Source organism: Dipodomys merriami, unplaced genomic scaffold (assembly GCF_024711535.1).
Source record: "Dipodomys merriami isolate MVZ:Mamm:240054 unplaced genomic scaffold, mDipMer1.0.p SCAF_104, whole genome shotgun sequence".
NCBI classification, from domain to species: Eukaryota; Metazoa; Chordata; class Mammalia; order Rodentia; family Heteromyidae; genus Dipodomys; species Dipodomys merriami.
This window is the reverse complement of record NW_027202316.1, coordinates 3,525,552-3,538,964: the sequence shown is the minus strand read 5'-3', so window position 1 is coordinate 3,538,964 and position 13,413 is coordinate 3,525,552. Positions and strand designations below refer to the sequence as shown.

At 43.3% G+C, this 13,413-nt stretch overlaps 1 protein-coding gene across 2 annotated transcripts in view; it reads left to right on the top strand.

The window, feature by feature from the left end:
* Pou6f2 (POU class 6 homeobox 2) overlaps positions 1 to 10,554 on the top strand; it is a 400,415-nt gene extending 389,861 nt beyond the window's left edge. For both annotated transcript variants that reach the window (XM_069998484.1, XM_069998492.1), the window contains exons 9-10: positions 5,748 to 5,916; positions 9,324 to 10,554. In XM_069998484.1, the coding sequence (XP_069854585.1) occupies positions 5,748 to 5,916; positions 9,324 to 9,828 (674 nt within the window). In that variant the 3' untranslated portion in view covers positions 9,829 to 10,554. The remainder of the gene's footprint in view (positions 1 to 5,747; positions 5,917 to 9,323) is intronic.
* Positions 10,555 to 13,413: the final 2,859 nt, after the last annotated feature.

Here is a 13,413-nt window from a genome sequence, read left to right as displayed (position 1 = left end):
CTTCAGAAATACTCAGAAGTATACCCATCATTTGCTTTGAGACTAGCACTACAAGCAGACAGTACTTATGTAAGGTATTTAATTCACACTTGGGCACCTTCCTTAAAGATGCATCTGACTCCTTTAAAAATCGCACTGCGGGGGCCAGGGAAGAATGGTATTGATAAATCACTTCAACTTATTTATCAACTCTGAGCTCATAAGCCAAACCTAACAGCCAAGAGGAGCTACATTTAAAACACGAAAGCACAACAAAACCAACAAATCTGTCCTATGCATTCGATGCTACATAAACTGAGAGGCCAGGAGGAAGATTCTACAACCAAGCTATTTTCACACAAATGACAGTTAGCTTCATTTAATTTTCTTTTAATTTTCAGACCATACATTCTATATGTACTGAGGGAAAAAATGATCAAATGCCTTTCGATCGCTGCCTAGTTTCAAGTCCAATTGATCCTTCTATAGCAAGAATCAGATTCCAGGTGATACTTGTCATCACTGTAGCCCTGTATATATTCTATTGGGCTGACTTAATCCAAAGCAAACTTCTACAAAAGGTGCTACTTCCTTCTCAGTCCAAAAAAACTCTAGCCTGCCCTGATCCAGAGCTGATTAAAAGTGCTGGATCCACCTTGTGGTACCAATCAAGGTGACACAAGATTATCCCTAAAATTAACCCAGCCTTCCCAAACCAGGAAAACAGATAACCCACCCTAGGTGCAAGGTCTGGAAAGTCTTCATTTACCGCATTTCCAGTTTCCCCTCCTCGAGCACAAAAGTAGACATCCCTCAAGAAAGGGGAACTGCTCCAACAGTGAAACAACTCAGGAGTTCACAACAAACCTCCAAATTAGAAAGAAAAACAATAATATCATACTCTTTTTGCTTACTTACAAGCATCCTTCAGATGCAGCTAAAGAATTCTTCTTCCTAAGTCAAAAGACAAGTGACTTACAATCAAGATATTAGAGCTAATGTTTTCCTGGTGGTAAGTGACCTTCTTTGTATGGAAAGACTCCTGAAGTCTGGAAACCTAGTAGAGCAAATGTGTACATTTGGAGAAGAACACAAACCTAAGAAGGTCAACCTTGGCTTGTGCCTATAATCCCAACTACTTAGGAGGCTGAGATCTGGAGGATTGTGGGTGGAGGCCAGCCCAAGCAGAAAAGTTCACTAGACTCCATCTCTAACATAAGCCAACAAAAAGCCCAGCTAGAGGCTTAGCTAAAGTGGTAAAGTACCAGCCTAACAAGTATGGTACCCTGAGTTCAAACCTCAGTACTGCCACATAATACACACACACACACACACACACACACACACACACACACACACACACACACACACACACACACACACACACACACACACACACACCTGGAAGATTTCTGGACATAAATGTAAGATCCCCATCTCAATCAAGAGTAGGAGATAGCATTTATTTCCATTATGCTAGCTCTAGCTACATGGGAAGTATAAATAGGCAGATCACCTACCCAGCTAGCCTGAGCATATGCAGGAGACCTTATTTGAAAAAGTATTGAGGGCAAAAAGGGTTGGGGATATTGCTCGAGAGGTAGAGCACCTGTCTGCCAAGGTCAAAACTGTGACCCAGTTCCAAAGGAAGGAAGGAAAGGTGGGAGGAGGAAAGAAGGAAGAAAGGAAAGAAGGAAGGCAGAGAGAGGAAGGGAAGGAGGTAGAGAGGGAAGGAGGAAGGGAAGGAAGGAAGGAAGGAAGGAAGGAAGGAAGGAAGGAAGGAAGGAAGGAAGGAGCCACCACCAATCAACAAATCACATCAATACTGAGTCTCCCCATCAGACCATTATCCGTGCAGTTCAAAAGCATTTCTCTTATCACCTCTCTGTTCAGAACCAGGAGAAAAGGCCGGAGTTGAAAAATGTGTAAGTGGAGGAAGAGGCAAAATGAATGTTCATTGGGACCTTGTGGAAGACACTAGATTCATTTCTCTGAGTTCTCAGTAAAGTCTTGATCATAAACACCAAACTGCTCTATGCATGGGTGTCAACACCCACAGCTTTCAACTCTAGCTATTGTCAATGACCTAACCAAAAAAAAAAAAAAAAAAAGCTGGGTGCTGGTGGTTCACGCCTATAATCCTAGCTACTCAGGAGGCTGACGTCTGAGGATCGAAAGCCAACCTAAGAAGGAAAGTCCATGAGACTCATCACCAATTAACTACCAGAAAACCAGAAGTGGTGCTATAGCTCAAAATGGTAGAGTGTTACCCTTGAACAGAATTGCTCAGGAACAGTGCCCAGGTTGTGAGTTCAAGTCTCACACTGGCAAAGAAAAGAAAAAAAGGGAAAAGAAAAAGAAAGGAAACCATGGTTCATAAAGCCACAGAAGCCTCTGGCTTCTTTTTTCTCCCGTTTTGACCATTTACTGTCTGCCATACAATGCTGCTAGATTCCTCCTCCCTACCTCTTAGGGAGAGGCCTGGCCCTTCTTTTTGAACACTGTGCCATTCTGTACCAGCTGTCCTTCTCAGCTCTAAGTTCAAGATTTCTCACTATTCTTTTTTTTTATTGTTCCATTCCCCTTGCAAGGAGGTTTTAATTTTTTTTAATCCTAATAACCCTCCTTTCCCCCCATGAAATCTTAGTATCACAGATAATTGAACATCTGTTATTGTCCTGCTGCCCTTTGGAGAACCACAATAAATGTGCTAAGGTTTTTCCTGCCCCTAACCCGGAACCAACCACTGGAGGTATGTGGTATAAGCACTGGGCAGGCAGCAGGGCTCAGGAGGGCTGGACATGAGAGCCAGGACGAGCTACAGGAGAAGCCACAATCCATTCCAACTGACCAGGAATTACCAAAAGCAATTCTCCATCCAGTGCCCCCCAAAAGAACATCATCTAGCTTTTCCGACAGGAATTGATGTTTCCGTTGCCAAGGATTCAGAAAACTGCCAAGCTCTAGAAAGCTGGGTTCCTCTCTATGCTCTTCACTTGCGACTCCTTCTCTTCGGTGATTTGGGATGAAGAAACAAGCAAGAGGAGGGGCTCAAGACTCTCCCAGAATCCTTGAGGAATACTGGAAGCCACTGCCGGCCCCTGTGCTGAAGGGTAGCCTCCACAAGAGTTGACCCAACCAAGTATTAAATATGTATTACCAGACACTGGGCAAGGGGGACAGGGAAGAAAAAGTAGGATTTTCACTCACTGTAACAACTAAACCAGTTTTCTAGGTAACCCCTCCAAGCTCCACCCATGCACGTAGATTCTCAATACTGACATATGGATCAGTCCCAAGCTGGAGCACTGCAGCCCACCACCAGCCTCCCAGATCACACCTTCCCTGTTCATCCCAGCACCCATACCAGGTTCATGCAGTTCCCACTAAACAGAATTAGACCCCTCCACTCCCTGAGAGCTGCCCATTCATAAAGGCCAGTATCTCCTCCCTCTGCCGGGCAAGTACATACCATAACTTCTTGAGTACCCGTGCCTCTAATTGTTTGTCATGCATTAGTAGTAAGTGCTAACTCCTAATAGACTGTGAGGTCCATAAAGGCTGAAACTGCTTCTTAGATGTCTACTGCCTCCTTCCTCCACTCAGCTAGCACCACCAGAAGTCACTTAAAAAATACTTATAAGCCAGGTGCTGGTAGCTCACACTTGTAATCCTAGCTAATCAGTAGGCTGAGATCTAAAGATCTCAGTTCAAAGCCAGCCTGGGAAGAGGAAAAAAAATACCAACTGTTATTTCCAATTATTCAGCAAAAAGCTGGAAGTGGAGATTGGCTCAAGTGGTAGAGAACCAGTCTTAATTTGAAAAAACCAAAGAGCCCATTACTAGCACAAGAAAGAAAAGAAAGACAAAGAAAAAAGAAAGAAAGAAAGAAAGAAGGAAGGAAGGAAAGAAAGAAAGAAAGAAAGAAAGAAAGAAAGAAAGAAAGAAAGAAAGAAAGAAAGGAAGGAAGGAAGGAAGGAAGGAAGGAAGGAAAGAGGGGGAGGGAGGGGGAAGGAGGGGGAGGGAGGGAGAGAGAAAAGGAAAGGAAGGAAGGAAGGAAGAAAAAAAGAAAGAAAGAAAGGAAGGAAGGAAGGAAGGAAGGAAGGAAGGAAGGAAAGAAGGGGAAGGAGGGGGAAGGAGGGGGAAGGAGGGGGAAGGAGGGGGAAGGAGGGGAAGTGAGGGAGAGAGAAAAGGAAAGGAAGGAAGGAAGAAAGAAAGAAAGAAAGAAAGAAAGAAAGAAAGAAAGAGGAAGGAAGAAAGAAAGAAAGAAAGAAAGAAAGAAAGAAAGAAAGAAAGAAAGAAAGAAAGAAAGAAAGAGAAAGAGAGAGAGGAAGGAAGGAAGGAAGGAAGGAGGGAGGGAGGGAGGGAAGGAGAGAGAAGGAAAGAAAGAAAATAGAACCACTGGTATGAAAATTCCAAAGGACCTTTTCCAAAGAGATGGGCCTATATTGCCTAGGCTAACCCTGAACACCTGAGTTCAAGCCGTCTTCCAGCCTCAGCTTCCCAAGTAGCAGAGACTACATGGAGTACACCATTATGCCCATCTGTTTATTTGTTTGCTTGTGCTGATGACTAAACCCAGGTCCTTGTGCATGTTAGACAAGAATTCTACCACTTGAACTTTGCCCGCACTCCTTTATTTTTGTTGTTGATACAGAATCTTTCTTTATTTTGCTTGGGCAAATTTTGTAAAAAGAAGAAGAAAAGAAAAAGAAAGAAAAGAAAAAAGAAAAAGTCACTTAGAGTACAAAGGTTTTGTTTCTTTTCCTAACAACCAAAGGGTCTATAGCCCTGAACCCAGAAGAGAAATAAAGTCCACCACCATCCATAGACAAGAACTTGAATTTACGGAAAATGATGGGTTATTGTGCAGAAAGAGGAAGGGAAAACTTTTCACCTAAGTCTAGAGGACCGAGGTGAAGAACAATGGGACTAGCTCGCAGGGGGACTGGCTGCACTACAGGCAGGATTGAGCAGCACTTTGAAATCTTCCACCTTCCCCAGCCCATGCTGTCTCCAGCTCGGTGTACTCTTTCATTTATTCAGGGGTCAGTAGCCAGGGGGGTGGAAAGTTTCATTCTCCAGCTGTTGTGTCATTTCCCTTGATAAGTCCTAAATTGACCGCGTTATCCAGCACCAAAGGAGCCTTTCTGTGGTAGGCATTTTTGATTATGTGCCCTTTCAGGGGACAAAGGCAGCTGTGTCAGAAAACTGCTATGAAGGAAAAGAGGAGGGGGGGGAAAAAGACAATATTATTCTCCCAGCATTGTAATCATGTGCGTCTGAGAAGCTAATGTGAACCTAAAAATAATAATAAGTAAGTAAATACATAGAGATTAGGCGAGACTAGCATCCGTCAAGCCTGGGGAGAAAAAAAGTGCAAAAGATGATTTCCTGTTTCCTTCGAGGCTTAAGTCTTAGGAGGAAAGATGCCGATTGCCACACTTCAAATGGAAGCCTTAAAAACAAATAGAGTATGTTTGCACAATGTCTGACCCTGTGGATGGGCAGCATGGAGCGGCATTGAAGGAACTCTCTCTGCTCTTCCCTGGCTGGGTTGTTTCTTGTTTGCTAGCCCTAAGGGGTGAGCTCTTGCCCAGAAGAAGGGACAGGGGACACAGGCTCTCTTTGAGCTAGAAACATCTGGAAGGCTGCTTTGTGACGGTGTGAGGTGTGTCTGAAAGCGCTGGTCCCCATACCTGGGAAGAAACGCTCTGGCCCGGCCGCGTGTTGACATCTTGATTCCATTTTCAAAACCGTCTCCACAGATCCTCAGACGGCAGCGGGTGAGGTGGATGGGGTTAATCTGGAGGAGATCCGAGAATTTGCCAAAGCTTTTAAAATCCGTCGCCTGTCGCTTGGCCTGACCCAAACTCAGGTGGGACAAGCGCTCAGTGCTACCGAGGGCCCCGCCTACAGCCAGTCGGCCATCTGCAGGTAACCGCGCCGCATGCCACACCTGTCCTGGCTGGCACGGGCCTCCTTTGCCTTCCAGGCTCAGCTCTGCGTCGGGCAGAGCATGGGAACCGAGTGTGGGGTAGCTGTATGTATGCAAAGCAAGATGCCACTGCGCTGGGTAACTCAGGTCAACTCACCAAGAACGTCCAAGGCTGTGTGGTTGGAAGGACACCCCCCCTGGGCCAGGCCCTCTCTCCCGGTCCCCTGTGCTGCTGGCAGCAGGCAAACACCCAGAGCACATTGCTCTCACCCCACCCCCCTTCCAGAGAGGAATATCAGGATTTCCTACAAAAACACACATTTAAAAAAATAAGAATAAATTAACCAGCTCACAACGGACCTTGAAGGATTTTTTTTTTTAATTTGCCGTTCCAAGCACAGCTTTCAAAGTATTTTGGGGGGTTGTTTTTTTCGTGTGTGTTGTTGTTATTCTTTTGTTGTTGTTGTTGCTTCTCCAAAAAGAAGCAGCTCTGAAAAGGACGGTGAAAATCTGGCCTAACCCTGCCCATCCCCCGCACCACCGCCCAACACCCCCTCCCCCCCAAAAAAAATTGTTTAAAAAAGTAAATAAATGACTAAATCCAGCCTTGGTTGTACTCAAGTTGATCTGGGTTAAGTCGTGGGAAGGAAGCAGACCCCGTGCATGCGTGTGTGTATGTGTGTGTCTGTGCAACACTAATCCCATGTTTATGCATGAGGTAACGAAGGCACTCTGTAAGAGCTTTTTCCTCTTGGGCAATGCCTTATGAATCCTCTTCCATCAGGAAAAGCCAAGGAACCAACTCTAAACTCATTTAAGTGGATTTTGTTCTTGGTGATCCATGAAATGCTGTCTTTTTATCTGCTCTTTATACTTTTAATGTATTCCCCAAAGGACGGAAGTGTACTTTCCCTGCAGTTTAAGACTAAGGTTATAAATAACATCAGTATGGGGTAGTAGCTTGCAGCTCACATTTTGCTCAATGATTTTCCATAAAACCCATTGATTGTTGTTAAATACAAAAAGCACCATAGGATCCTCTCACTTCTATGATCTCCCCTACTGTTTTTTCTTATAAGATACCTCCCTGTAGAAAATAACCTTTATTCAGTCTATACAAGGATACTACTGCTGGGGAATTTGTTTCAAGGCTTGTATATGTTATTCCAAACAACATGTACCAAAGCCTCAACACTAACAAGCACCGATGATATGAATACCCTCGCTTCCTGGTGGGAAACATTAATATTGTTTCATCTTGACAGCCCAGTGATAAAGGCAGGCACAGGTTTTTCATTTTTTTTTTGTTTCTTGAAGTTGTTGCTGACTTAACTATGGCTGCTGAATTTCTCTTTGGCTTCTTTTTAGCCCTAAACTATGATTTTCTTTTATTGAGTAAAGTGCTCTTTAACTCTGGTGCTGAGCGTTATTTGGGTATTTCCAATCAATGTTGATTTCCAAAGTTTTCCCCACTCTAGGATGGAAAGAAATAATGTAGGTATTTTACCATATAACATGGGAACTATATATATATATATATATATATATAAAATAAGATATATATCCTGTAACAAATCATAGATATGGTATAGATCATATCATGAATCCGATGCCTGGACTTTGGGGGCCTTCCATCAGCTTCCATTAGTTCATTAAAGTCTTGAGAAAGAGCAAGATCTGACACTGGAAAGATTTCAGTGAATTCACAGAGTGGGAAGAAGTGTGCTCTGGAGGAGAGTCCCTGGAGTGTCACTGTTCCCTCAGCAGCAGTGGGGACTCTGGGGCACTGTGAGGTCCCTACTCATCAGACACACAGGAAGAAGATGCCAGCAAAATTCCCAACATCCTCTTCACAAGTTCTTGTCACTTGCCAGGATGCTGTCAAGCCGGTAGTGATGCTCCCAAGAGTTCATTCAAGCTCTGAGCCTTTTATGGCGAATGCTGACCATAGGCAGAACATGGCTTTGATGGAGGGAGCTGGCCATGGAAGGCAAATAGACTTCCTCCCTCTTTGACCTGAAGTTAGATTTTAAAAATAAATAAACAAGTACTTCTTCAAACCCTAGTGGAAGACAATGCCGTGAAATTCTCATGAAAATTTAATACTATTTCTGCTGCTTATCATAATGTAAGAGACCTAAGAAGAAGGAAAAATGCACTGCCAAAAGTAAGCTTATGGCACATAAAGAGAGCCCAACCTTTCCTGTCTTCTTGCAAGCATCGTCTGTCATAAAACATATCGGCACTAACGCAGGTTTATTTCAGCCCCTGGAAAACAGACTCTTATAATAAGATACACTCTGCAGTCACATCACTTATTCTTTTCAACTGCATGGAATACTTTCAAAGAAAGAGGGGGAAGAAGTTGTCAAACCTGGAAGGTTGTGGATTTGGATTTAAGATAAACAAATAGATAAAAAGGACCCAAGCCTTTTTCATATCTCATTGAGTGTGTGTATGAATTGAGGGCTGAGACGACCTCTGGAAACACCCTATATAATTTTGTCCAGGATGTTTCATTTTTTTTTCAAGTCAATGCAGCAAAAAATTGCTGATGGTGATTGATCTATATAGAAGACCTCATTTGGAGCAATTGATATCATTCGAGTAAAATTTCCAGATCTCACACATTCGACACAGCTTGATGTCCTGGACACAGAGCGTCATTAGGCTTGGTGGTGAGTGGAAGGCCCAAGGAGACCTTAGCACAGCCAGGCCTGGGGTATTCCATGGTAATTACAGAGTACCCAGCTGTTTAAGCCAGAATTGCAAAGTAACACGTGGGCTGTGTTTTACCTGGAAAGAGGGGGTGGGGGGATGTTGTTAACTTACACCTGGAGAAAATCGTTACAGGAGAGAGAAAGAGAGTGCTTAAATTAAGACACGAAATGGTGCTTTAAAAAAAAAAAAAAAAAAAAAGACAGTCAGGAGGAGAAACTTCCCCCTGTTACCATCCAACTATTATAGCAGCTGAAACATTTTCATAACCAACAATGAGGAGGGATTTAAAGAAAACCAAGGGGGAAAGATCATTATTTTAAGTGAAACATTGTGATGATGGTTGCTTGGATGTCATTTCCTTGGGTTCTGCTGATGGGAGAGTAAAGCTGATACCATTAAAATCAAAGCTGGGAGGGAAAAGACTGATTGATAAGTTGTTTGTGTTTCCGTCCATCCATTGTGACAGTGTGTGCCTGCGTGTGTGCATGCATGTGTGTCGCATGCCCTGGCATGGAGCATGTTTGGGTGGGTGGGAGCTGGCTTGGGCTGGACTGGGCTGGCTACCTTGCAGCTGGCTGCTAATCTGGAGTGAATTCGCCCTGCCAGGCAGTCAGGCAGGCAGGCAGGAGGTCCACCCTGGCAGAGGACTCAGTGTAAGACTGTTCTTTCTCAATTCTCCCCCCAGACACACCATCCTGAGAAGCCACTTTTTCCTACCACAGGAAGCCCAAGAGAACACTATAGCTAGCAGTCTGACAGCCAAACTGAACCCTGGCCTTTTGTATCCTGCCAGGTTTGAAAAGCTGGACATCACCCCTAAAAGTGCCCAGAAGATCAAGCCGGTGCTTGAGCGGTGGATGGCTGAGGCTGAGGCCCGCCATCGAGCAGGTATGCAGAACCTGACCGAGTTTATCGGGAGTGAACCATCCAAAAAGCGCAAGCGGCGCACCTCCTTCACCCCCCAGGCCCTTGAGATCCTCAATGCCCACTTTGAGAAGAACACACACCCCTCTGGGCAGGAAATGACCGAAATTGCCGAGAAGCTGAACTATGACCGGGAAGTAGTTAGGGTTTGGTTCTGCAATAAGAGGCAGGCCCTGAAGAACACAATTAAACGCTTAAAACAGCATGAGCCGGCCACAGCAGTCCCTTTGGAGCCCCTAACAGACTCTCTAGAAGACAACTCCTAAAGAGATGACCACCCATTTTTCAGGAGGAACGAAATGGCATCCTTAGAATTACACCAAAAAAGAAAGAAGGAAAAGAGGAAAAGAAAGAAGAAGAAGAAGAAGAAGAAGAAGAAGAAGAAGAAGAAGAAGAAGAAGAAGAAGAAGAAGAAGAAGAAGAAGAAGAAGAAGAAGAAGAAATTTTTAAACAACCCCAGGCATTATCACACTATATGTAAAGGACTAAGAAAACTACTACCCAGAGGACAGAATGGTTTATAATGTACATCAGTTTTCCAAAAAAGAAAAAAAAATAGTATTTGTTTTGTTTTGTTTATTTGCAGATTTCTAAATAAGGAATAACACTACATGGAAAGGTGTGAGGTAAAGGCATTACCTCATCCATCTGGCTCCCCAAAGCCTGTTTGTTTTTTTTTAAAGCAAACCAAATAATAACCACATACTTTTTTTCTGTAGATGATGAAAATATTTAAAAAAAGAAAAACTAAACCCAAAAACAAAAAAACAAACCAACCACACCACTACAAACTTGTCTCTGTTCAAAGTGAATACAAGCCTGCCACCTGGAGGAGCAGCTGCGCCCGTCAGGGACTGCGTACTGATTCACTCCAAAACCTATTAACCAAAGTCAGACACATGGCACTGCAAACCCCATCCACCCTTCGCTGCGTGTATAATTGTGTTGGCGCATTCTTCCATCTGTACTCATGGAAGCTTGATTTCTCCCACCTTTCCCACTCTGCCAGCTTGGTGGGGGCCTCTCTTGAAGCCATCCTGTGAGGCTCCCTCTTGATTCATCTTGGGGGGTGGAGAGGGAGCCGGGAAGGGGAGGGGAAGGGGAACTTCTTCCTTTTTCTGGCTTTTGGGGGTTTTGTTTGTTTGTTTTAGGGGGCATCTTGGATCGTGTGCCAAATCATTCATTGTTTTCTTCTCACTATGACTTGTGGGTTTGAGAAAAGAAAGTGGAGCCTGCATTTCCCCTGCCTTCCCCCATTTCTCTATCTCCCTCCCTCATACATGGCCTCTCGGGGCTCCTGGAAGGGCACAAACATGGGAGGAACAGCGTCTTTTTTACTTAGATCCTACTGAAATGCAGGAGAGACTCCAAATTAAGTAGAGCTGTGCTCGATGAACTGTCAACACTGGTATTCGGCTGTAATTGTGCTCACTGTCCACACCAAGCTTGGGATTTTTCTGTCTGTTGGCCACGTACATGGAGAGCTGACCAAAACTAATTTTGTAATATAAACATAAGCTGCACATGTGGTTCAATACTTACATCTATGTTATGCTTCTGTGCAAAGCAATTTCTCTCAGAAGGCTGATAGCCAAAGAAATGTCTCAAGGTTTCAGTCCAAATACACACAGGCATGTACACACCCATAAGCACCCACACAAAGAAACAGGCAACAAAAAAAATGCTAGCAACTAGATCATCGAGGGCCGTAGGGTACTCTACTAATCTCACCTTTTCTGCTGCTTCTTTCATCTGAAAGCAACGGCCAAGATTTTTCTTTTTTTCAGGGAAGCAGTCTTTCTTGGGATGCATAAATGGAGCCCTCAAAAAAATGACAGGGAAATTTAAACCACTGGAATTGGGGAGAGGGCTGGGTTCATGAACAGAAAGTGAGTTTTCACAGTGAAGTGTCTCCATTAATGAAAAAATCTCCATTAATGAAAAATCTATAGAAGTAGCTCATATGAGATACAGAATAGCTTTCACTGTTAGAACTAGAAGATAAGTTCATTTTAAATAAACAAATAACTTCCCTAAGGCATAGGGGACCATGGTACCCTATGAAGCCCAAAGAATATTCTGAGAATGGCTGGATAGGTGAACACTTGGAATTGTAGCTGATGCTCTCACCCAGGTAGAGACAGGAGACATTCTGTCAAAGGAGCAGGCAAAAGAGAACCATCAATTTGCTTGTTGTCAAAATGTCAATATTGATGCATCAGTAATTAATAATACTATTCATGCACTATCTAGTGGCAAATCATGATCAGGAAAAGAGAAAATTCCACCTTGACCTTCCCCACTGAAATTTCACTTCCTCGGGCCCCTAATCCACCCCTCCCCAAGGAGTTCTACTTGCTTCTTCTCTTGGTTCCTTGGTTGTTTGGGTAACTCAGACCGTATATTTGTCTTCTCAAAAGATTCATGTAGCCTAACGCCAGTGGTTCATGCCTGTAATCCTAGTTACTCAGGAGGCTCAGATCTGAGGATCAGGATTCAAAGCCAGCCTGGGCAAAAAACTGTGACACTCTTATCTCCAAGTGGTAGAATGCTAGCCTTGAGCACCAAAGTTCAGGAACAGTACCCAACCCCAGAGTTCAAGCCCCAGGACCAGCCCAAAACAAAACAAAACAAAAAAAGATTCATGCAGCAATCAGGTCACTGTAAACAAGGAAATTTGTAATAATACCAGTAACCCTGGAAATGGGACTGGTCTCAAAGAAAGCTGTTTTGTCTCACCTGGCTGATGCCAATGGGCCACAACTATCAATGCCAAAAATATCATTTTTGCCACCACAAAACCTGTATAAAACCAATACCCCAAGCCGGGCGCTGGTGGCTCACGCCTGTAATCCTAGCTACTCAGGAGGCTGAGATCTGAGGATCGCGGTTCAAAGCCAACCCGGGCAGGAAAGACCGCGAGACTCCTATCTCCAATAAACCACCAGAAAACCGGAAGTGGCGCTGTAGCTCAAGTGGTAGAGCGCTCGCCTTGAGCTGAAGAGCTGAGGGACAGCGCCCAGGCCCAGAGTTCAAGCCCCACGACCGACCAAAAAAAAAAAAAAAAAAAAAAACCAATACCCCAGGACCCCCCAAACTTTATTGATCAAACTTAATCAATGTTATTGATCAAACCCCCAAACTTTATTTGTATTCTCCTAGGACCTGCTCCAAATTCTATCAAGAAAAGCTCCCCTAAGAAGAGAAATTAACAAGATAACATATGATGGATGCTAAATGATTAACTATGTACCAGCAGTGGTCACAAAAGGCCTGTTCAGCTCTGAGGTCTCTATTTGGGAGGTGAAAATGTGAAATAAAAGCAGACATCCCAAGTAGAACGAAAAAATGTATTCATCCCGCAGTCATGAAACCATTCATGTGCAGTGATTTTTTTTATAGTTTTCTAATTTTGTATTGTTTTATAAATTATTTATAAAGTGTTGTAATGCTTCTTATATTAATTTTTTTACAGATAAAATTTTTTGCTACAAGGCCTAAAAAGGTGCCTAAACAGATTCTTAGGAATATAAATTATACAGTATAACACATAAGTCTTTGAGCCCACACCTATTGCTGAATTTTATTATGAATTTTTCTCATTTCCTCTTGTAAACAACTTTCCTATGCCAATAACATTTATGCGTCCTTTACGTTTCCATGAACTGAAGGTTTAGGTTGCCACCAACAACAAAAAATAATAATAATAATAAAAGCCACTTTGGCCATATGTGATTGTATTTCAAGCTTTAAAATCTCATACATTATTTTCATCTTCATTTCCTTCAGTATTTGATGAGAAAAATGACAATGGATACTGTGTTTCACATTGTGGGGTTTTGTTTTTATTT